The 22,978-nt window shown below is 36.1% G+C and overlaps 2 protein-coding genes across 2 annotated transcripts in view; both read left to right on the forward strand.

Annotated features, from left to right (window-relative positions):
- The window catches only part of LOC144451938 (uncharacterized), a 28,601-nt gene extending 10,327 nt beyond the window's left edge, over positions 1 to 18,274 (forward strand). Inside the window, exons 6-12 of the mRNA XM_078142857.1 lie at positions 2,694 to 2,750; positions 9,459 to 9,533; positions 10,916 to 11,038; positions 11,782 to 11,913; positions 12,672 to 12,710; positions 13,595 to 13,686; positions 15,201 to 18,274. Coding sequence (XP_077998983.1) covers positions 2,694 to 2,750; positions 9,459 to 9,533; positions 10,916 to 11,038; positions 11,782 to 11,913; positions 12,672 to 12,710; positions 13,595 to 13,686; positions 15,201 to 15,309 — 627 coding nt within the window. The 3' untranslated portion in view covers positions 15,310 to 18,274. The remainder of the gene's footprint in view (positions 1 to 2,693; positions 2,751 to 9,458; positions 9,534 to 10,915; positions 11,039 to 11,781; positions 11,914 to 12,671; positions 12,711 to 13,594; positions 13,687 to 15,200) is intronic.
- A 2,776-nt stretch (positions 18,275 to 21,050) lies between these two features.
- The window catches only part of LOC144452437 (cadherin-23-like), a 135,248-nt gene continuing 133,320 nt past the window's right edge, over positions 21,051 to 22,978 (forward strand). Inside the window, exons 1-2 of the mRNA XM_078143530.1 lie at positions 21,051 to 21,252; positions 21,922 to 22,149. Coding sequence (XP_077999656.1) covers positions 22,032 to 22,149 — 118 coding nt within the window. The 5' untranslated portion in view covers positions 21,051 to 21,252; positions 21,922 to 22,031. The remainder of the gene's footprint in view (positions 21,253 to 21,921; positions 22,150 to 22,978) is intronic.

Consider the following 22,978-nt stretch of genomic DNA (forward strand, 5'->3'; position numbering starts at 1 on the left):
GGGTTCCATCTGTCCATCCATGATGCGTTCACCTTCATATCTCTGGCATGCGCCAACCGATTTCAATCAAACCTGGCACAAAGCTAACATACTATATTGTGAGACATATGCATGTCACTTTGTTTTGCGACTGAATCAAATATGGCCGAATGTTACGTTTCACAATATGCACCATAACTTTGGAGGTATAATCCATAGTGACTCCACTCAAGTGTCTACACCCATATTATCAAATAGGAACTTTCTTTTAAGACCTTGACCTTGAAAGTCTTCTTCAAGGTCAAATGATCACAATTTGGGTTATCTTCATAGCTTTTCAATCGAACATTTCAAGTCATAATATGTTAATAATGACCTGGGTTTGATTATGTGAGGTGTATGCAAGTCACTTAATTTGTGTATTGCAAAATGGTGGCACTTATTTTAGTATGTAGACCCACAAATCATCGATTGAATTTATTGTACCATATCATGTGTACAACTACACAAATATGTTTACCCACAGGTGATTCATACTATTTAGATAGACTGTAAGATACATCATGCCGTTCCATCCTCACCAGCCTCCTCTTTCTTGGGAGGGGTTGACCGATGTGTGAGCACTCCCCGTCACATCCCCGACTAACTATTCAGAGTGTATGTGTAATATTATTATGATGAAATCATTATTTAAAAAAAAATAGTTTCAAAAAACATTTCCGTTGCATCTTTAAGATTTTACAATAGAAAATGAAACAAACATAATCACTAATATTAATTGATTGATGGAATGATATCGTCATCAGAAACGTCAAAGAAGACAATTTTGTGACAAACGTGATGCTGTCGGTGAGACCATAGACATTGTAAGGTCAGACAACTCATTAACGTTGCTCCTGGGAACATTCTATTTTTAGAATGTCCTTGTCATGAGGGTGAAAATAGAGTCATTAAAAGATTGTTGTCTAGTTTTGAAGGTAATAGACGTGTTTTCCTGTTTTTTTAAAAAAATATTTTTTTTCTTTTCAATTTCCAAAATTTAGTCCTGATTTTTTTTGCCAGGCATTTTGTTTACCATCATAGACCCTAAAATCAGAATTTAGGCCTCTCTGGTGTCAGTCTGTTTGTTTAGCTGACCACCCACTTATATGATGTTCCCCATATTTTGGTACGATCCATGTTGTTTTTATAGGAAGATCATTCCATTCTTCAGGATTAGGGGAGATTAATAGTTTAGTACATGACTGTATATACAATGCCCTCCATATTTTGGTATGGTCCAAATTGTTTTTATAGGAAGTTTATTCCATTATTCAGGATGAGGGGAGGTTAACAGTTTAGTATATGTATATACAATGTCCCCCATATTTTGGTATGATCGAAATTGTTTGTATAGGTAGCTCAATCCATTATTCAGGATTAGGGGAGGTTTTTATAGTTACTGTCAGACTTTTTTTCTAGACATATTTTGTGTAAATTCAGTATACACTAGACTAGATCAGGTTTACATTACATGTACATTCATTTACCCAAAACTTGATGAACTGAACGTTTCTTATTTGCTCTAGAAATTACAAATGTAAGATTACTTTATCATGTTGACCACAAAAGAGACCTCAAATGTATCTTGTTGTTATGCAAATTAGCATAATCATTATTATTTACATACCAGGTCAATGACTGAGAGAACATTGACTCTAGATCTGATACCAGCAATATCAACATCCTTGCTGTGTACAACTTTTGAATTGACCTCACTTTAGTATCGGTGACCGTCCTTCCTCAAAGAATGAAATGTTCCAAAGGCCACATCCTTGTAATCAGTTTCACCCAGCTTAATAATAGTTCGTTCCATAGGCAGATGATGCAGACTAAAGCCCAGTTCTTCTCAAATAGTCTGTACATCGCAGTCTCTATGTGAGTGGCATTTCCAAAGGTTGAAGTAAAATGTGACAAACAAGTCAGAAGCATATTAGTTTTTTTAGCACAACTGATTATGAACTGAGGTTCAGTAGTGCTCTAAGCATGGTGAAGTGTATATGTATGTGTGTGTATGTGGATGTGTGTGTATGTGGATATGGGTGGGGGGGGGGGTGGGGGTAGCACAGATTTTTGTGCTAGAATAACGACTTTGGCTATATGAGAGTAGAGATGATCCTATAACATTCAGTTGATACCTGACTATACCTGATCAGTGCCTGACCTGTGTCTGACCTGTACCTGTGTTTTGTGCCGGCCGGTACTGATTGAAGATCAATGTGCAAAGATCAGAATGAAGTAACCAACTGCATGTTAGTCTGTGATGGATTACTTTTGCTGACATTAGGCCATGGACAACAGAACCTGTTACAAACAGGGAAAGTAAACAAATAAATTGGATTAATAACATTCAGCACAACAGCATGTTGGAAGTACAGCTGTATGGCCACTTTACATAAAAAAATTATAGTTTAAGGTTACAAACAAATTTCCAGTTTCCCTGGCATTTCATATACATGTATACATGTCTGATGTATCAAAAGGAAATCACACAACTTAACCTCTCTAAATGCGTATCATATTTTACTTCTCCTTTTCAGCCGTATTTTTCAGACTGACAGATGTATAGCCAAGCTATATCGAAAGGGAGTCATACAACTTTACTTCCAATATACTTCCATTTACTCTAATATGTGTATCATATTTTTTTTCTCTTTTTCACACTTATTTTTCAGACTGACAGAAATGTGTTGCCACGGATAATAGATCTAACAACCTCCAATGATGAACAGGTCAGTTACTTCTGATTTCATCTCATTCCTCAAGGGAATTGATTTGTCAATGGAAGGTATCCTGTTTGTCCTTGGCGGCACTTTGGGGGTTCCATTTTAGGGAGGGGTGGAGGGTAATAAAGATGTGAGACTATCCTTTTCTTTGTGTTCCTGTATATAATGTGTATATCACATTTGGAGGTGATGGCTATGTTTAAACAACACTAATGGAAGTCTGAAGTTCCAAAAGAGTGGATTTATAAATATTGACTTTTTAGAGGTTCTGGAAATGGTTTGTGTCAGGCCTGGGTCTTGTACTAGTAATGACCTCATGAAATTGACTCCAAGTACACTGTGACTAAATTTGACCCGACTAAATTGACTCCAAACTCACTGTCATTGACTGAGGAAATTTGACCCAGTTTTGTCACCCTTGACCCCTAACAGCAATCCTCATCACAATTTTGGAGGTCGTTGACCTGTAGATACTGATACTTCAAAGGGTAGCATTGAAAGTTCAGTGCATTGAAAGTTCAACGACCCGACCCCATCCTACTTGGCCCTTTGTTATTAAGAGTTGTTTACATACCTAGCCAGGGCTCTTAATTCCTGCTATTGTCTAGCCCAGACAATAACAGAAGCTGTGTCCAGCCTATGTGAATGAAATGATACAAGCATGGCAATGGAAATATCATGAATGTTCAATGACTGACTGAGAAGAGGTCATTTTATTCAGTTGCTAATGGCATATGAGTTGTTTACCGGCACAGACAGTCCTCTTTTCCATAAATACAGACTATATCCCCATACCCTTTGAAGTAAATACAACAAGTAACACTGAAGTAAAGTAATTTCTCTATGTGCTCATTTATAGCATTCATATCAAGTATGAAAGTATACTGTTTCAATTGGTTTATTTACAAGCCTAGCATGTGGCCTTTCTGATGTGGTCAATTAGCAAATGAAACAGTTCACTTTTACACTTGATATGGATGCTATAAATGACTGTGGTACATACAGAAAACCTTTACTTTGATGTTATGGGTTGTAACATGAAAGCAGGGCAACATTGAAATTCATCAATGTCGTCTATTTCAAAGTCCTTCTGAAATAGTAAATTTCTGTTGTTCTGGAGTCTTCAACAATTAATGATTTCATTGTTAACACTTCACTATATTTCAGTGCTTCCTAGATGCTCAAAATACAGAAATAAAATGACAATGATAACAATTTACATGTTGGCTAAAATGATAATGATTGCAAAGTAACCAAGACTAAAATGATAGCCTGGGTTAACATGATGTCTCATTTGTTCCCACATCCTAAACCAGACACTAATATCTAATATTGGGGGGTGGTGGGGGGGGGGGGGTGGTGGTTAAATGTCAGCCTTACTTTAGTTTATGGAAATTATGTCATATTGTTTGGGTAGATCGTTCTTGCTCATTCTTTGCTATATCTAGTTATTGCTCGTTATTGCTCATTACTGCTGTTTACTGCTATTTACTACTACTTACTGCTATTTACTGCTACTTTACTGCTACTTTACTGCTATTTACTGCTACTTACTGCTATTTTACTGCTATTTTACTGCTACCTACTGCTATTTACTGCTACTTACTGCTATTTACTGCTAATTACTGCTACTTTACTGCTATATTTACTGCTACTTTACTGCTACTTACAGCTATTTTACTGCTACTGACTGCTATTTTACTGCTATTTACAGCTATTTTACTGCTATTTTACTGCTACTGACTGCTATTTTACTGCTATTTACTGCTACTTACTGCTATTTACAGCTACTTACTGCTATTTACTGCTAATTACTGCTACTTTACAGCTACTTTACTGCTACTTACTGCTATTTTACTGCTACTTTACTGCTACTTACTGCTACTGACTGCTATTTTACTGCTACTTACTGCTATTTTACTGCTATTTACTGCTATTTTACTGCTACTTTACTGCTACTTACTGCTACTTTACTGCTATTTTACTGCTATTTACTGCTATTTTAGTGCTATTTTACTGCTACTTACTGCTACTTACTGCTATTTACTGCTAGTTAGAGGTCATTACTGGTTTTACAAATACCCATTAAAGTAGCATCCTGAGCTGAAAAATGTACCACATTTGGACATTAAACACTAACTTTATTCTTTTGCAGAATTTTGTGAAGTTGATGACTGTGTGGGTATAGTCTAGTCTAGTTCCTATATCATACAGGTTACGATTACATCCACTCTCTCATAGAGCCAAAGTCGTTACTCTAGCACAGAAATCTGTGCTACCCCTCGACTGCATTCATATAAACATGATGACGTTATTGTGTCCCCACGTGATTTTAGTTTCAGATTGGAGGTAGATTTCGATTATATGCTAAATCCCCCCCTCCCCCATCAAAACAGCTGTACTAATTGTTCTATTTGAATATTATTATTAATGAGTAATTATGTGAAGGAAGTAATGAATTACAATTGCCAGTCAATTTGTGATGGATTACTACTGACATGCACAGTTTACCTTTTGCCTAGCATGGGGTTTAGTCAGATTAACTGTAACATTTTTTACTTTGACTATACAAGAGAGTGGATGTAATTGTAACTCCCTCATATCGTAAAGGAACTAGACTAGTGTGGGTATATATTGGTTCGGTTGAATTTGATATTTTATTTCAGCTCCTCATTGAGGTAGACGAAAAGAAAAATCTTGAGATTTGATGTCACAAATTGCACTACACTATGTTTCTATAAGCATAGCATGTCATCCTTGATATTATAAATATCATATTATAAATTTACAATATCTAAGGTCAGCACAGTTTATTTCAGTTCAGTTAACTTGAGGTCAGTGTCCTTCCCAAATGGAGGGCATATGTTAACGAACTCTTGCTCATAATATCATTGAATAAAATAATGCCTTGAATAGCATTGAAAACACAAAGTTAAGGTAACTGTGCAAGGGAGAGGTGAATGTCCTCAATTACACTTTGAACAAGGACTATCAAAAATGTGACCTTTTACTACAATTTTGTAGGTGAGTGAACTATCAAAAAAAACATATGCCCTTTACTAGAATTTTGATAGGGAAATATGGCAGTTATTACAATTTCAATAGGCAAATGAACTATCACCACAAATTTGCACTTCTAAAACTGCAAATTTAATAGGTGAATGAACTATCAAAATCTAAACTAAAAAATATGTTTTCTTTATAGGTGAACAAATTCTTGAGATCTAAAAATGCCCTGAAGTATGCAGTATCACTTTTGACAGGGAATAAAAATATGCCCATTACTAGAATTTCAATATGGGAACAAATTATCAAGTAAAAATAGGTCATTTATTCCAATTTCAATAGGGTATGAGTTATCAAAATAAAAATATACCATCTGTGGTATAAAGACTTCATTGTGATTGTCCACTCCCATATACAATGGTATGTGCCAACTGTTGCCATAAGTACATAGGGACTTACTTTTGGATGGTACCAACTGTTGCCATTCGTAGGGACATACCATTGAATGGTAGAGGGGTGATGATGCTAATCACAGTGTGAAATACAAATACTACCTGTATTATATACACTCTTTTTAAAGGCCAGGTTTTCAACACCAGGTTCTCATGTCAGTGTTTTTATCACTGAAGTCATAAGGATTACATAGGATCATTATTTTGTTCTGGATCAACTTTTTCTTTGGCTCTGCCTGACGAACCACTTTTTGTTGTTGAAATATTAATCTTAATAATTCAAACTGTGACTTTGAGTGTGGATCTCTTCTTTATTTGATTAATGACTGTCAAAAGTATTATACATGTATAAATGATAGAAAGTGTATTTTGGTTTTGATAATAATTAAATTATGGAAATTTAACATCGCCTACTGACAGCAGAAAGTCAGGTATCAGCTAGCTAACACAGACAGGAATTAAGACTATTATTGCGACGAGTTGATATATTAAAGCTAGAAACAGACATTGATGTAGATACACTCACAGACATTGATGTAGATACAGTCACAGACATTGATGTAGATACAGTCACAGACATTGATGTAGATACAGTCACAGACATTGATGTAGATACAGTCACAGATATTGATGTAGATACAGTCACAGACATTGATGTAGATACAGTCACAGACATTGATGTAGATACAGTCACAGACATTGATGTAGATACAGTCACAGACATTGATGTAGATACACTCACAGACATTGATGTAGATACTCTCACAGAATGGTGATATCCCTGATAGCAAATTTACCTCAAAGGTGTTCATTCAACCTCACCCCGTGTTCACACTATCTTGATTACAGGGTGATTATATCTACATATCTGAGGCACCCCTATCACGTCATGCCACATGTAATGCCTATCAGCTATATGGATTGACAGATGTATAAGGGTGTTCTATCACAGCATATCAGCTATACGGGTTGACAGATGTATAAGGCTGTTCTATCACAGCATATCAGCTTTACAGGTTGACAGATGTATAAGGGTGTTCTATCACAGCATATCAGCTATACAGGTTGACAGATGTATAAGGCTGTTCTATCACAGCATATCAGCTTTACAGGTTGACAGATGTATAAGGGTGTTCTATCACAGCCTATCAGCTATACGAGTTGACAGATGTATAAGGCTGTTCTATCACAGCATATCAGCTATACAGGTTGACAGATGTATAAGGCTGTTCTATCACAGCATATCAGCTTTACAGGTTGACAGATGTATAAGGGTGTTCTATCACAGCATATCAGCTATACGGGTTGACAGATATAAGGCTGTTCTATCACAGCATATCAGCTTTACAGGTTGACAGATGTATAAGGGTGTTCTATCACAGCCTATCAGCTATACGGGTTGACAGATGTATAAGGCTGTTCTATCACAGCATATCAGCTTTACAGGTTGACAGATGTATAAGGCTGTTCTATCACAGCATATCAGCTATAGGGGTTGACAGATGTATAAGGCTGTTCTATCACAGCATATCAGCTTTACAGGTTGACAGATGTATAAGGGTGTTCTATCACAGCATATCAGCTATACAGGTTGACAGATGTATAAGGCTGTTCTATCACAGCATATCAGCTATATGGATTGACAGATGTATAAGGGTGTTCTATCACAGCATATCAGCTATAAGGGTTGACAGATGTATAAGGGTGTTCTATCACAGCATATCAGCTATACGGATTGACAGATGTATAAGGGTGTTCTATCACAGCATATCAGCTATACGGATTGACAGATGTATAAGGGTGTTCTATCACAGCATATCAGCTATACGGGTTGACAGATGTATAAGGGTGTTCTATCACAGCATATCAGCTATACGGGTTGACAGATGTATAAGGCTGTTCTATCACAGCATATCAGCTATACGGATTGACAGATGTATAAGGGTGTTCTATCACAGCATATCAGCTATACGGGTTGACAGATGTATAAGGCTGTTCTATCACAGCATATCAGCTTTACGGATTGACAGATGTATAAGGGTGTTCTATCACAGCATATCAGCTATATGGGTTGACAGATGTATAAGGCTGTTCTATCACAGCATATCAGCTTTACAGGTTGACAGATGTATAAGGGTGTTCTATCACAGCATATCAGCTATAGGGGTTGACAGATGTATAAGGGTGTTCTATCACAGCATATCAGCTTTACAGGTTGACAGATGTATAAGGGTGTTCTATCACAGCATATCAGCTATACGGGTTGACAGATGTATAAGGCTGTTCTATCACAGCATATCAGCTATACGGATTGACAGATGTATAAGGGTGTTCTATCACAGCATATCAGCTATACGGGTTGACAGATGTATAAGGCTGTTCTATCACAGCATATCAGCTATACGGATTGACAGATGTATAAGGGTGTTCTATCACAGCATATCAGCTATACGGGTTGACAGATGTATAAGGGTGTTCTATCACAGCATATCAGCTATACGGATTGACAGATGTATAAGGGTGTTCTATCACAGCATATCAGCTATACGGGTTGACAGATGTATAAGGCTGTTCTATCACAGCATATCAGCTTTACAGGTTGACAGATGTATAAGGCTGTTCTATCACAGCATATCAGCTATAGGGGTTGACAGATATATAAGGGTGTTCTATCACAGCATATCAGCTATACGGGTTGACAGATGTATAAGGCTGTTCTATCACAGCATATCAGCTTTACGGATTGACAGATGTATAAGGGTGTTCTATCACAGCATATCAGCTATACGGGTTGACAGATATATAAGGCTGTTCTATCACAGCATATCAGCTATAGGGTTGACAGACGTATAAGGGTGTTCCATCACAGCCTATCAGCTATAGGGTTGACAGATGTATAAGGGTGTTCTATCACAGCATATCAGCTATACAGGTTGTCAGATGTATAAGGGTGTTCTATCACAGCATATCAGCTATACAGGTTGACAGATGTATAAGGCTGTTCTATCACAGCATATCAGCTATAGGGGTTGACAGAGGTATAAGGGTGTTCTATCACAGCATATCAGCTATACGGGTTGACAGATGTATAAGGCTGTTCTATCACAGCCTATCAGCTATAGGGTTGACAGATGTATAAGGCTGTTCTATCACAGCATACCTTACATATTACAGCCTGTCATTTGTATAATCTACCACATTCAACCACAATAGTTTTAGTTTGCGTCTAAAGTATAACCAGTGTTTTTTCTTACAGATGCAGGAAGTGTCATTGAGAACTTTGGCATTTCTGTCCATGAGTACAGAGAACCATAGACAACGACTCATACAGGTGAGACTGTCACCACCCCTACTGACCTCATAGTTTAGTTCATTCCTTTGTTTTCTGTGTTGAAGGTGAAACTATTGTTATGATTAGGGGTTTTTCAGAGTAAATATAAGGGTGGGGGTGGGTGATATTTTATTATCCCGAGTAATAGCACATAATGTAACTATTAGCAGTTTGCTATCATTTGTTAATTTCCACAAATATGGAGTATTGCTTGAAATCATTATTAAAAGCCGAGAGTATTCTGTAACCATTCTCCATGTAAACTGAGTTGTAAACTTTCAACCCGTTTAGCAACTTAGTGTATTCTCTGGGTTTTGTTTCAATAACTATCTTGCATAAAAACTGAGTCAAACTGGCAATATAGCGCCTTGTCTGTAATCTTCATTATGATCCTGTATGTTGTAGCCACATTCTATATACAAAAAGAGTCTGAAAATGTCTGCCCTCGGGTAACATAGATGCTGTATTGGTCAAGAATTATATATACCATTGTGTTCATTTTTAACTCATAGACTCAAACCATATTCAACTTTTCTTATGAGATGAATATGGTAATTTAAATTTCCAAGCAGCTGTGTGCTCAAATATGCTATATTATGATATTCTGAAAGACAAAAAATTGTATAATTTGGCCACTAGGAGTGCTGTTTAACAGATGATAAGAAAGACAAAAGATTGCACGGTTTGGCCACTAGGAGTGCTGTTTAGCTAGCAGATGATAAGAAAGACAAAAGATTTCACAGTTTGGCCACTAGGAGTGCTGTTTAGCAGATGATAAGAAAGACAAGATTTCACAGTTTGGCCACAAGGAGTGCTGTTTAGCAGATGATAAGAAGACAAAAGATTTCACAGTTTGGCCACAAGGAGTGCTGTTTAGCAGATGATAAGAAAGACAAAAGATTTCACAGTTTGGCCACTAGGAGTGCTGTTTAGCAGATGATAAGAAAGACAAAAGATTGCACAGTTTGGCTACTAGGATAGGAGTGCTGTTTAGAAGCTATCATTGATAGGAAGTGAAACCAGAGTTATTGATAGTCTGTAAGGTACAATGCGTTGTGCTACTCTAGCAGCCAGTACTCACATGATTTGGAGCAGTCTAATTAGGGCTGAACAACATGACATTCTGACATTCTACTGTAGCATTTTTTTTTTAAATTGCATAATTTTGGTTTATATTTACATAAGGTACGTCACTATCTCACATGACACGTATTACTGTACTATCAGTGTTGGAAATGTGGCTTATTTTGGTAGGAACATATGACATTTGATATGGAGTGATAGAATGCATGAATGAGTGGTAAATTATACGTAGAAGTTTGTGTTTATTCATGTTCATTATCATTGATTGTATCAAGTCTTTATTTATTTCCCTCTCAAAGGAAGATCTTTCTTCTGGTAAGCGGTTTATCCAGGCTGTGAATCGAAAACCTAAGAATACACAAGTCCTTTGTAATGCTGCCTGTCTGCTTGCTAATCTTGCCACACTTCAAGAACAGAATCAGGTTGGTTTCTCTAGGATTTACATGTGACATGGTTACTGACCAAACAAAGGAATTTATCACGATGGCCGTTGGTGGCGCTGTATCACAAGATTTAGAGTGACAGTATCTATGGATAGTATATGTATTCAAAGTTACCCAGTGCAATAAAAATACATTGACACCCATATTTAACCAAAATAATGATCAGTGAATATACAATTTAAAGGGAAAGGGGGAAATTCATGAATGTTCAGAATTTTATTTTCTGGAAATTTAGCATATTGCACATACTTGTATTACAGTTTAAATTGCCACTAAAGTCTTGGCTGCAGCTCAAGAAGCTGATAAAGATTTCCCAACTGGCCATATACCATATTTGGACATTGACTACCAGTCATTCCATATTTGGTCATAGTCTACTGGCCAAATTACACATTTTGGGTATTGACTACCTTTCATATTCCATATTTAGTCATTGTCAACATTCCATTCCATATTTGGACATTGTCCTGCCATATTACTCATTTGGGCTTTATTTTCTTACCACATTCCATATTTGGACATTGTCTACTTGCAAAATTCCATATTTGGTCATTGTCAATCCTACATTTTCCATATTCAGTCATTGTAAATCCTACATTTTCCATATTTGGGCATTGTCTTCTTGACATATTCCATGTTTGGTTAGCAGGATGTGATATTCAAAAATATTTCTACAGTATGAATGTATTTTTCCCATAGCGTTAACCTCTTCATTTATTTAGGGATCATTGCAAGATTATCTGAACTGTGTATGTGACATGCTGGAGAATTATCCCTCACAGAATGACGTTATCAAGCATGTCTCCAGAGCCATTGCCAACTTCTCCAAGTATAAAATACATACTCCAGCCCTTGTAAGTTAAAAACACCTTCTAAATTATGTCTCCAGAATAATATCGCTTGTATTAACTTCTTCAAGTGACCATGCCAACAGTGAAATCTTGGTGTAAATTGCAAAGATAACAAGAGGGATGGGTAGATAAGTGGATAAACATGCTAAATTAATATATATTCACCTAGCAACTATGTCTATTCCAATAGCAACAGTGAAATGATGGTGTATATTGCACCGTAGACCCTCCACCAATGTTGGTGGAGGGTCTGTGATTGCACAGACAACAACAGGGCTGGATAGGCATGTTGATAAACATTAAAAATTTGACACATATATGCTTAGTATCTAACACGGTGGGTGCAGTCCTTCCATCCATCCGTGGGACCATCTGTAATACGTCATTTCTCAGACATGCAATATCCGATTTCTTTCAAACCTGGCACAAAGGTGACATATTGTATGGAACATATGCACATCACTTTGTTTTATGACATATGCAAATGTGAGCAAATGACAGCCATATTTATAGTTAAATATCAATATTTACTATATAACTCAACAACTGTAATACTCAGAAACTCTGTTCAAGTGTCTACACCATATTATAGGTTGTAAAGTTTCTTTTAAGACATTCCTCCTTGACCTTAACTTCGATATTTATGGTCAGTTATCAAATGCAGCCATGTCCTTCATATCACATATACTTTGTAGTATACATAGAAGTAATGTATTTGAGGGGCCTGTATCATATATGAAGACTTGTTATTATCTCTTCAGCTCCAGCATGTGAATAACATCATTACAACACTGTTAAAGGTAAGTTGTGAATGGTATGATGTAAGCTCATCTGTGCAAACGTTCAGTCTAAGTTCATATATTTAACTTTGTTTTGTTCCAAAATTTTCAAGTAGCTCACCAAAGCATTCACCATGTATCCACCATGGCTTCGTCAGTGTTTTCTGAAGTCACGAGTAAAGTCATGAATTGTCGAAGGAGTTGACTTTACCCCCCATCAAGTGTTTTTTGGTTATCAGCATAAAAAAGTTATTCTACAGATGAAAAAAAGAGTTGATTTCTTGGTTGACACAATAATTTCTGCTTCACATGCATTAGTAGAGGCATGCATGACAATAAGTCAATCTTCAAGTTGTCTTTTTACCCTCTAGCATGAGGTTCAAAGCTATTGCAGGTACCAAGAATTGTGACCCAGTAAACCCAGGTGTACAATTCTGGATCTGGTACGACAAAGGTAGCTACATGTATCACCAGAAAGTTTAGGAAGTTATATAGTCCTGATATTGGTCTGTGCTATGGGAAATAATAATAATAATAATAATAATCTTTATTTATACTGGATAGTTCTTTAAGCATTTAAACACTTGTCTCCCAAGAAGTCCAGTGAGGGCCATCCCTCATGGTTTCAGTGTTAATGCAGGAGGAAACCGGAGTACCCGGGGAAAACCTGCGTTGTTCGGTAGAGTCAAACTGAACGACACTCTTCTTACTTACAGCGTGGTAAATTTAATCGAACCCTGAATGGGGTTCGAACCCCGACCGCAGTGGTAAGAGGCAAGTGGTTTAGTACTATGATCACAACGTCCATTGTAGAAGGAACTCTATAAATGTGTACCATTAGTATTATTGTTATATTTTTGCTTATTTTATGGAAATTATATTTTTTTTGTTATATTTACTTTTAGTCACCTGTGGTAAATATCCGTTATCAAGGTCTACGAGTGGTACTTTATCTCTTATCACATTCAACAGACACAGTGACATCAGCATTACTACGGTGAGTTGGATAACTTAATGTAAGTGGAGTGTATTTTAGTGGACAAAAATTATAACTTTACAACATTAACCTTCTGGTTAGTGGCCATGTTTGTAACTCAATAAATTACAAAAAAATAAAAAGTTTGTTATTATATGTACAATAACAAATGTTTATGAATGCCTTCCGTAACGGCAAGTCTTTAGATTGTTGTTCCTTCATGCCTTGTTAAAAAGAATATTCTATACTACCAAACCTGACATTGTATATATTGATTAGTTACTACATCAATGGAACGTAGCTTTGAAAACATACGCTCTGAGAACTCCAGCCAACACATCGCACATATCTGCTTCTGCAAAAGTTGAGTTTAGCAACATGGAAGACGTGATGATGGCCATATACAAAGAGGTTCAGTACAAATTTCATGTCATTGAAGGGAACTCTTAAATCTGTAATGTTCAGACTTAGCCTGTTTATGGTGCTTACAGTATATATTCCATTCAATCTCTCATACTATATGCCCAACCGCTGGGCAAGCAGTACCAAAAATGCTGTTATTTGCCGCCCAGCCGCTGCGTGAATAGCCTCTGCCAATCGGTAATCATTGGAATAGTTTTGAACAGCAAGATTGCCCGCAGATGTGGTCTATTTATTGTCGTATTGAATGGCTGGTGTGCAGTATGCTTTATAGATCATTGGGTCAATATTTAAATTAGCATTGGTCACACATACCATATCATTCAATACGTCATATTCCAGTTAGTGAAGTTCCAGCAGGTAAGCATCGCAAGAGGGTACCCCTGATTTGGCAAACTGAGGGTTAAAATTTGGTCAAGGCCACTAATTATATGGCTATGAATGAGGCCATGAACACAATGTATGGAAAAAAACAGTAGTGGTAGTGAACTTGGCACCAGTTCTTTATTTACCCGTGTTTTCTTCTTTATTGTAATTTATTCGTTTTTGTTCTGTGAGTGAATGCGCACCTCATTCCTACATATGACACAATACCATAGGAGTTCACGTTCCAATCCTGAACACTGATTGGATTTACTCAACCAATGAGAACGCTTCTTATGCTGAAACTTATGGGTACAGTATCTCAGAATGCTCTGTTCAAAATAGCTCAAGCACAAAATGCAGGCAATGATGTTATTGTTATTGTTTGGTGCTTCCCAAATTAGATCATCTCGTGTTATATTGTAAGATGGATTCTAATTGGCTACTCGTAAGTACACAATTTGAACATGAACTCCTAAATTATTGTGTCACATGTAGGAACAAGTCAGTCACTCACAGAACAAAAAACCAAAATGACAATAAAAGTAGGAACTGGAGGTAAATGAAGAAATCATGCCAAGTTCACTACATCAGATTTTAATCAGATTGGACAGAATCATAAATTTATGGTATATTTCATGTTTGACCATACAGTAATCTCTTATCTATCATTCTCATGATGGTTCATTTCAAACACTTGAAAAAGATCCAAGTTTTTAAAAATTATGTTTTTCTGTTTTCTTTATCAACAGGGAAGGAGTGAGTGATGTCTTGCATGGCATTGTGGGTATACCAGGTGTAATGGATGCCATGCAGGAAGCCATACTACAAAATGTACCAGACAAAGCTCGACCTGGTTAAAGTATTCAAATTTATTCAAAATATAACCTTTGACCTCCTACCACCAAGATACTGGTTGGAGAGAAATGCACAAATGAGAGATGCCATACTGCAGTACTTTTTTCATTTTTTGAAGGTTTCTAAAACCCAGCTGACAATTTTAAAGAGGGGAATCTTGTAAACTTTACGCAATTTTTAAAATTAATTAATGATAATTTTGAAGAAAAAATCAGTTAAAAATCAGACTAACGTGAGATTTTATACAGATATATTTTATAGAAAAATAATCTGTAAGCCGAAGTCAGTAGTTATACACAAAATTGTAATGTTGTGTCTAGAAATTGTATTCTTATGCTGTAAGGTAGAATGCACCTCAGGGACAAATTTCTTTGAAAATCTAAGTTCTTCAGTTCACGCCAAAGTTTGCCATATGGAAGTTTGTTCCTTTACCCTTTGGAACAATAAAAGAAATTTGGAGGTTATTTTTCAAAGTCAAGGTCAAAGTGGCACTAGCAGGGTTTATAAGCTTTTTGCTCAAGTAAAAATATTACATAAACCACATTCCAGTATAATGTTAATGTCAATGTATGTCTTCTATAAGATTATGATTGTCTTCTGACATTGTTAGAATAGTTGATTGCATAGTAGGGATTTCATGAACATTTGTTGATACTGTATTTAAATTACATCATCGGATCGTTTATATGTTATATCTTAATATCATTACAAGTGATGCTTAAGTATGATTCAGTAGTAGAATACTGTGAATATCTTTTAAATATGAAACAAAAACTACATCAAAATATGTACAAACTCAGCTTGCGCCCCTTTAATGTCTGAGAGGAAAGTTTACATCTGATAATATAGTATGGGGTAGACTGTTGAATGGAGTCTGTGTATTACAGTTTTTGAGTTATTTACTCTAGAGTTTACACAGTATTCAGCAGCCATATTGGATGAATACAGTTTGCTAGAGTTTACACAGTATTCAGCAGCCATATTGGATTTGGTGGCCATATTGGATGAATACAGGGGCGCGTTCGGTAGACAAAGCGCCCGCGGACGTTTCAAAACGTTTTGTTCCCGAACGACTAATTGTCATAGTTTATCGCGGGCGACCCGGGACGAAGGAAGGCGGAAGAGTGAGGTGACTCGCCAAAAGCCAAGATGGCGGCCACGAATTCTCACTTCATCGGCGAACTTGCGTTTTTGTGTAGGATTACTTAGTGAACATTAGGTTTGATTCAGCACTGCAAAAAAGTTCATGGAATTGGTCATTTACAATTGGCAACGGTATTTAGAAATACGAATACCCGTCGGGATAATGGTACGGTCGATTTGACGTACATTGAGCGATTCAAGATAAACTTGGGGTCAGGTCACAGGTCAAAGATCACTTCGTTAGTGTGAAAATAGTGTATGCATAAATAACAGGCCTTTTTTAGGCATTCTAGCATCCTGACAGTACTGCAAAGGTGTGATTTAACTATGTGCATCGTCTTTTCAATGATGAGTGCTGAATGTACACAACATGCGACAATCTTCTGTTTGAATGTGCCGCCATCTTTAGTTTTTCACGCGCAACATGCAAGGTACAGTTCGGCGCAGGGCCAGGGCGCCCTGGCCAGACAATGACAAAATGTTTTGACTACCGAACGCGCCCCAGTTTGCTAGAGTTTACACGGTATTCAGCAGCCATATTGGATTTGGTGGCCATATTGGATGAATACAGTTTGCTAGAGTTTACACGGTATTCAGCAGCCATATTGGATTTGGCGGCCATATTGGATGAATACAGTTTGATATCTTTGTGACCTTAATCTCAAAACTTTGCATAGTGACCCCAGATTTGTTATTGATTTGAACTGAGAATAGGTTGGAGCATTCTTGAACAAAGTAACAGTAAAAGTTCAAAGAGTTTATTTTGTAGGTGCATTCTTTGTTAACATAAATAGCTTAAAAAACCAAAATATTGTGAGTCTGACTGTTAGACTCACGTTTTTCTGGCACTGGTCTTATTTACTCAGAAATACTAACAATTTTTTTGAACCAGTAAGATTTTTATAACAGACTTAGAAACAAGGTTGAGGTACTTAACTGTCACTGAGGCAATGAGAACAGAGATTTTGAGTGTAGTCTTGTAGGTTGCGAGAGTTGGTAGACGAGACTTTGAATTGATTGCCTTGTATTCTCAATGAGGTTACCTAAGGGACGATCTGACAATGTCACACAAGCTCTTAATAAACGAACTTCGTTTCTTTAGGACAAAACCCCAGAATCCCCCCTCCCCTAAACAATTGTTCACATTGACACATTTATATACGATGTAAACCATGGTGAAAATTGTAGCAGTCACACAACAACGATTGATGAAATGTAAAAACATGATGGTAAACACATTAAAATGTTACAGGAAACCCAGCACTGTATATCACATTTGAAGTAAATTTTAATCAACTTATCAACATCTCAGTAGTAAATACAGATCCTGTTTATATCATTGAAGGAGTGAAAGTTTTTGAAGTTTGGTTAGAAGTGTGAAAGCGAAGTTCAGAAATTGCAATGATGCCAGACCCTATCCCCCCCTAATGAACAACATTTGTTTGAATATTGAGATTGTGTGACATTATGCGATCGTCCATCGTTATATTCAAGTGGTCAGTATAGTAAAAAAGGGTTTCTTTTTAGAAAGTTCTATTACTAATAAACACATATCATTTCATACAGGTGTATTGCAAGATTGAACACTTTGAATTGGTCAGTGTAGAATAACATGTTACATTGTACATCTTGGGGTTATTTTATCAGATTGTATGTTGAGGGCGCTGTTCAATGTGTTTACCACATGTTGAGGGCGCTGTTCAATTTCTTCACAATTTTTAAGTGCAATTTCTCTAGCATTGTGGAAGTCTCACAGGGAAAACAATTATCAGGAGACAGTTTACAACTTCAGATACATCAACTAGAATAATTAAATCCATTAAAACTGCACTAGCTCTAATAATAATAATAATAATAATAATAATAATGATATAATAATAATCATAGCACTTGTAAAGCACCATATATCCTATAAAAGTTCATAGGTACAAACGCTACAAAGTGATAAAAACTACTAAGGTGGAAAACACACAAAAAGAGTCCCATTTAATAAAAAGTCACTTTTGATAAACAAGAATCACTGGTAGCTGAAACTGGGGTATTATTTTTCAATCAGACAACCAACAATATATTCACTAAAATTGTTAAGATACCAATAATGAGACATATTGTACACGTCAATGAGAGGTGTATTTTATCTATAAGTAATACAGTAATGTCTTGAAAACATGATATAGGCAAATACTTCAAAGTATATTCACTTTAAGGAGATTCCCACCATGCACCACTCTAAAACAATATTGCTAAGACATAACACAGTTAACTAATCAAATGTTGGAACAAGGAACTTTCATAGCTATTATTAACAAAACACATTTTGAGAGAAAGTGCTTTTCTGTGTGTCGACTATTTATCTATGCATTAAGAATATGTTTGTTTATTTTTAACAGTTTTTGTTTTCAATTTACATAAGATAAACTCTTGGAAATTTTGATACTTTTGTCAAGTACAATATCTGTAAAATCTGATCAAATAAAAGATCAAATCACGTTCGAAATACTATGTCTTATGTATTTGATGTAAGGAATGGATGAATATATTTGTTCTTTTTAGGGCCACTGTACTTAATTCTATGTTTACATAACCCAATACACCCCATTTTATTTCAATCTAGTGAAATAACAAAGAAAATTCAACAGGAATAATGTATTCAAGTTGCACACTGAATATACATGAGTCCTGAGTGCCTATACCCTAACAGTGTAAAACATCTCTCATGAATATTCAGTGTGCAACTTGACTACATTATTTCTGCTGATTACCATGATGCAATGGTCCATAGCAAAGAAACCTGACTTCACTTCCTGGAGTGGCGTTCCCCTTTAACCTGGACATTGACTTTAGGGTGACTCCTGGTCAAACTTGTTTACTTTGTGCAATTTAGAATTTTGTACAGAACTTGGCTTTCATGACAAATAGTAAATACATGGAAATTTGAACACTGGCTCGAGATTTGATCATCATTTATGATAATATCAGAGAAAAATATACTAATTTCTTGGAGAAGAAATATACAAAATATGATCGTTCAAACTCACCTCTTGCTGTATAAACAATTGACTATCAATATTGCCAATAGCCAATATCAGAATGGTTCATTATTTCATTACATGACATACAGTACACTAGAAAACATCACTGCCACTCCTTTGCTTTTACCTTTATGAATTTATGACGGTTGCTAATGAGCAAAAATAAAATGCCACATCTATTATTAATTCCGTTTGATTGTCGGCAAATTCGGCAAACAGAAAAGCTCATGAGAGACGAGATTGTCAATATTTGACCCACAATTAATTCAAGTATATGTTGAAAGCATTGGTCTATCCATATGTATACCATACGTACATAGGAAGTAAGGTGAGTTTCTACGTTTTTTGTGGTTTTTTTCATGTGTTATACTTTAAGTAGTGAAACATATGTAACCATAGCTGATACTATTTGAAAGGGATGGAGTAACATAGTATGGTACTTTTACCATGATTGGGCATTATTTGAATCATGGAAAGTGTGAAATAGTAAAAGTCGAACTGTTTGAAATATCATTCATTCTAGTTTATCACCGTTAATGCAGCAAGCATTACCACCACCACCACCACCATGCACCACCACCACCACCGGTCACCATCATCATATCCCTCTCTTTCGAGATCCCCGCATGCCAAAAGACTTAAACCCATGAAAAGCATTTTTACAAAAAAGAGAAATATGCATTGATCTACGCGATATCGCATTTAGGCAGTGTGGCGAATTCTTAATAAGGAGCGCCATCTCACGTCAGTAAATTTACCTTCGTCAACATAAGGCCAATTTCCTATCTTTTCGGCATTTGTTTCAAAGGCTTTTTTTTGAAGAGCAGTAAGTCTAACAAGTTCTTTCGGAATCACAAAATTATTTGCCGTGGTATACATTTTTATTAAATGCTTTAGTACATTTACAATTATGAAAAACATTTTTATCTTTTGCACATTTACCAAAATTGTGTCATTTTAAGGACGGTCTCAATTGGTAGCATGCGTCTAGCACAAAAAATTCTTTCGTTTAAAAAACAAAATAACGTGCGCTGTATATAAAAGTGTTCGCTATACTACTGATGTACCGGTAACATTGTTGAGGGTATTATTAAAAAAATACAACATATCATTAGACTCTTACATTTCAAAAGCTCTTTTTTCTTCAAGTGTTCATCATGTAATACGTTTGTTTTCGACATTATTTTGCCTTGTTTGTACTTGACAAGTGCTACTCATACGAAATAAAGGCAGATGCACAGCTGAAAGTTTAATATCGCATTCAATTCAGTCGGTTTAGGACAACATGATTTCTATTTAGCTTTCGGGACCAATCCGATAATTTGATATGTACTTTATTATCTGTAATGTTCTGTGGGAAATTTTGCAGTAAATGTGTAGTAGTATATGTAAACGTTTGGGAAATATCATGAATGAATGTCTTCTGGCGATGCTTTAGATTAATACTCACACTTGTTGCAACGATGTAACTCTGCGGTGTCCTTGGGTTGAAACGTGCGTCACACCCTTGTTAAAAATAGTTGATTCCACTTTCTATTGTTGGCTGTCCTGTACGGAGTAATGAGGGTGTGGACGTCTGTTGACATGGGTGTGCCTCAGTCAGTTTTATCATCGAACTGGACACGAATATACGAATTCAAGTAGTTTTTCACCCATGGTGTGCATGATTAAGCCCCGAAGCGTCGTTACATTGAGAAATTAGAAGACTGAATCCCGAACTGTGTATGTTGGTAGTGAGTATCTTCCGTTGAAGTAGCATAGGCCACTGCAGGTGAGAACCATTCATTTACATATTGGATACAAGAACTGAATGGTACTATTTTCCAATGAACGAATTTGGTGTGAATTGTGTCAACTACGTCCGTAAAATTTTATGTTCTGATAGAAATGTAGTCGAGAGCTAGAGGCTTTTATTTGAAGTAGTAGGAATTTGATGAAGTGATGTTGATAACGTCCAAATTTTCTGACGTACAGAAGGGAAACCTGTTAGAGAGAGCAGCTGGTGGTCCACCACACTGCGAAGGTCCATTTGGTTGAAATATTCATTACGCTTTATACCTATTTATTTTCAGTGTCCCCGAAGTGTTAGACTTGTTGTCAATTATTTGTACTCTCTTTAATCAACGAAACACTTACGTTTGATTACACAATTTAATGTCATACTTTTCGTTTAAAGTCAATTGGTAGAAATATTGTATGCGGTGTGCGCACACGTACACATGCTATCTTCTCCATCGTGGCCCTTGTCCAAAACACCGTGCGAAATGAATCAGGAATTTGACGTGACTTTCTCTCTTTGTTCGAGTTGAAGAAGGTCGTCATGGGACAACTCTCTTTCAAATGTAGATTTGTACCGACAACATAGCGACCTTTTGTGATTTGACACAAAGTACTGTATCCTTCATTGAAAACACAAACGTACTTTTAATTTCTCACGCAGATTTTCGTACATGGGGATCAACGAAAAAAGGTGACTGTAGACAGTGTAGTTGAGAAAACGAGGAAAAATACCCGGAAGTCAATCTCTCGCGACAGGCTGGGGAAAAATTGATGCCAGCGATGGCTACTAGAGAAAAGTTTTGGATTTACCGAAGGAAACAGTGGTCCCTGTTAACAATTTATGGAATTTTATTTACTTTTCTGTCGATCAGAACTACTTATGCTGCAGGTATGTACATGAATTTTGTTACCTCTGTAACACTGATTGGTCTAACATTCAACCAAAATACACGTTTCAGATTTTTTGTGAAGACCGTCAGAGATGTAGCTTGATTTTCTTGCATGATTTGTGAGCGTGTATTTACAATAGTACACAGGTATGGCTAGGTAAGCTTCCATGATCTGCAGGAGTTCTAAATTATATTACAAGGGCTCTAATTTACAAGCAGAGCAAAGTTTTTTTTTTAAAAAGATATTTTTTTTTTGATCTACCAACCTGATGAATAATTTTGGTCAAGATTTCTAAAGTTTGACTCAAAATTTCACTCCATAAAAGAGTTAAGACAAAAACACAAGAATACTGTTAAATAAAATAAAAAAAGCTGATAATTAAATCATGAAATAAAAGCTCACACCACCAAATTCTGAAATGTTTTGGGTGAAAAGTATCTGCATCGCTCTAAGTTGATAATTACTGTGAATGTACTTAATTTGGTGCACAAGCATTTTAGGGGAAATACAATTTTCAGCATATTGCCACCACTTTATTTTAACTGACAATCAATATTTGTCTACGATGTACTTATTACCACGTCACTTTTGTAAGTTAATGTTTTGATTGACATTACATCAATCTGTAATTATTACATACTCAGAATTTACCAGTGAAAGTGGTTTCATTTTCATACTGATTCACTTTGGAGCGTAGTTGTTGTTAGCTAAGTAAATAAAAGCTAAAATAAAGCCAAAATACATTTATTTACAGTGCTTGGACTATTTAGAACTAAAGGAAAGAAACAAAGATTGTCGCCCCCCCAAAAAACCCCCCAAAAAACAAC

Source organism: Glandiceps talaboti, chromosome 22 (assembly GCF_964340395.1).
Source record: "Glandiceps talaboti chromosome 22, keGlaTala1.1, whole genome shotgun sequence".
Taxonomy (NCBI): Eukaryota; Metazoa; Hemichordata; class Enteropneusta; family Spengelidae; genus Glandiceps; species Glandiceps talaboti.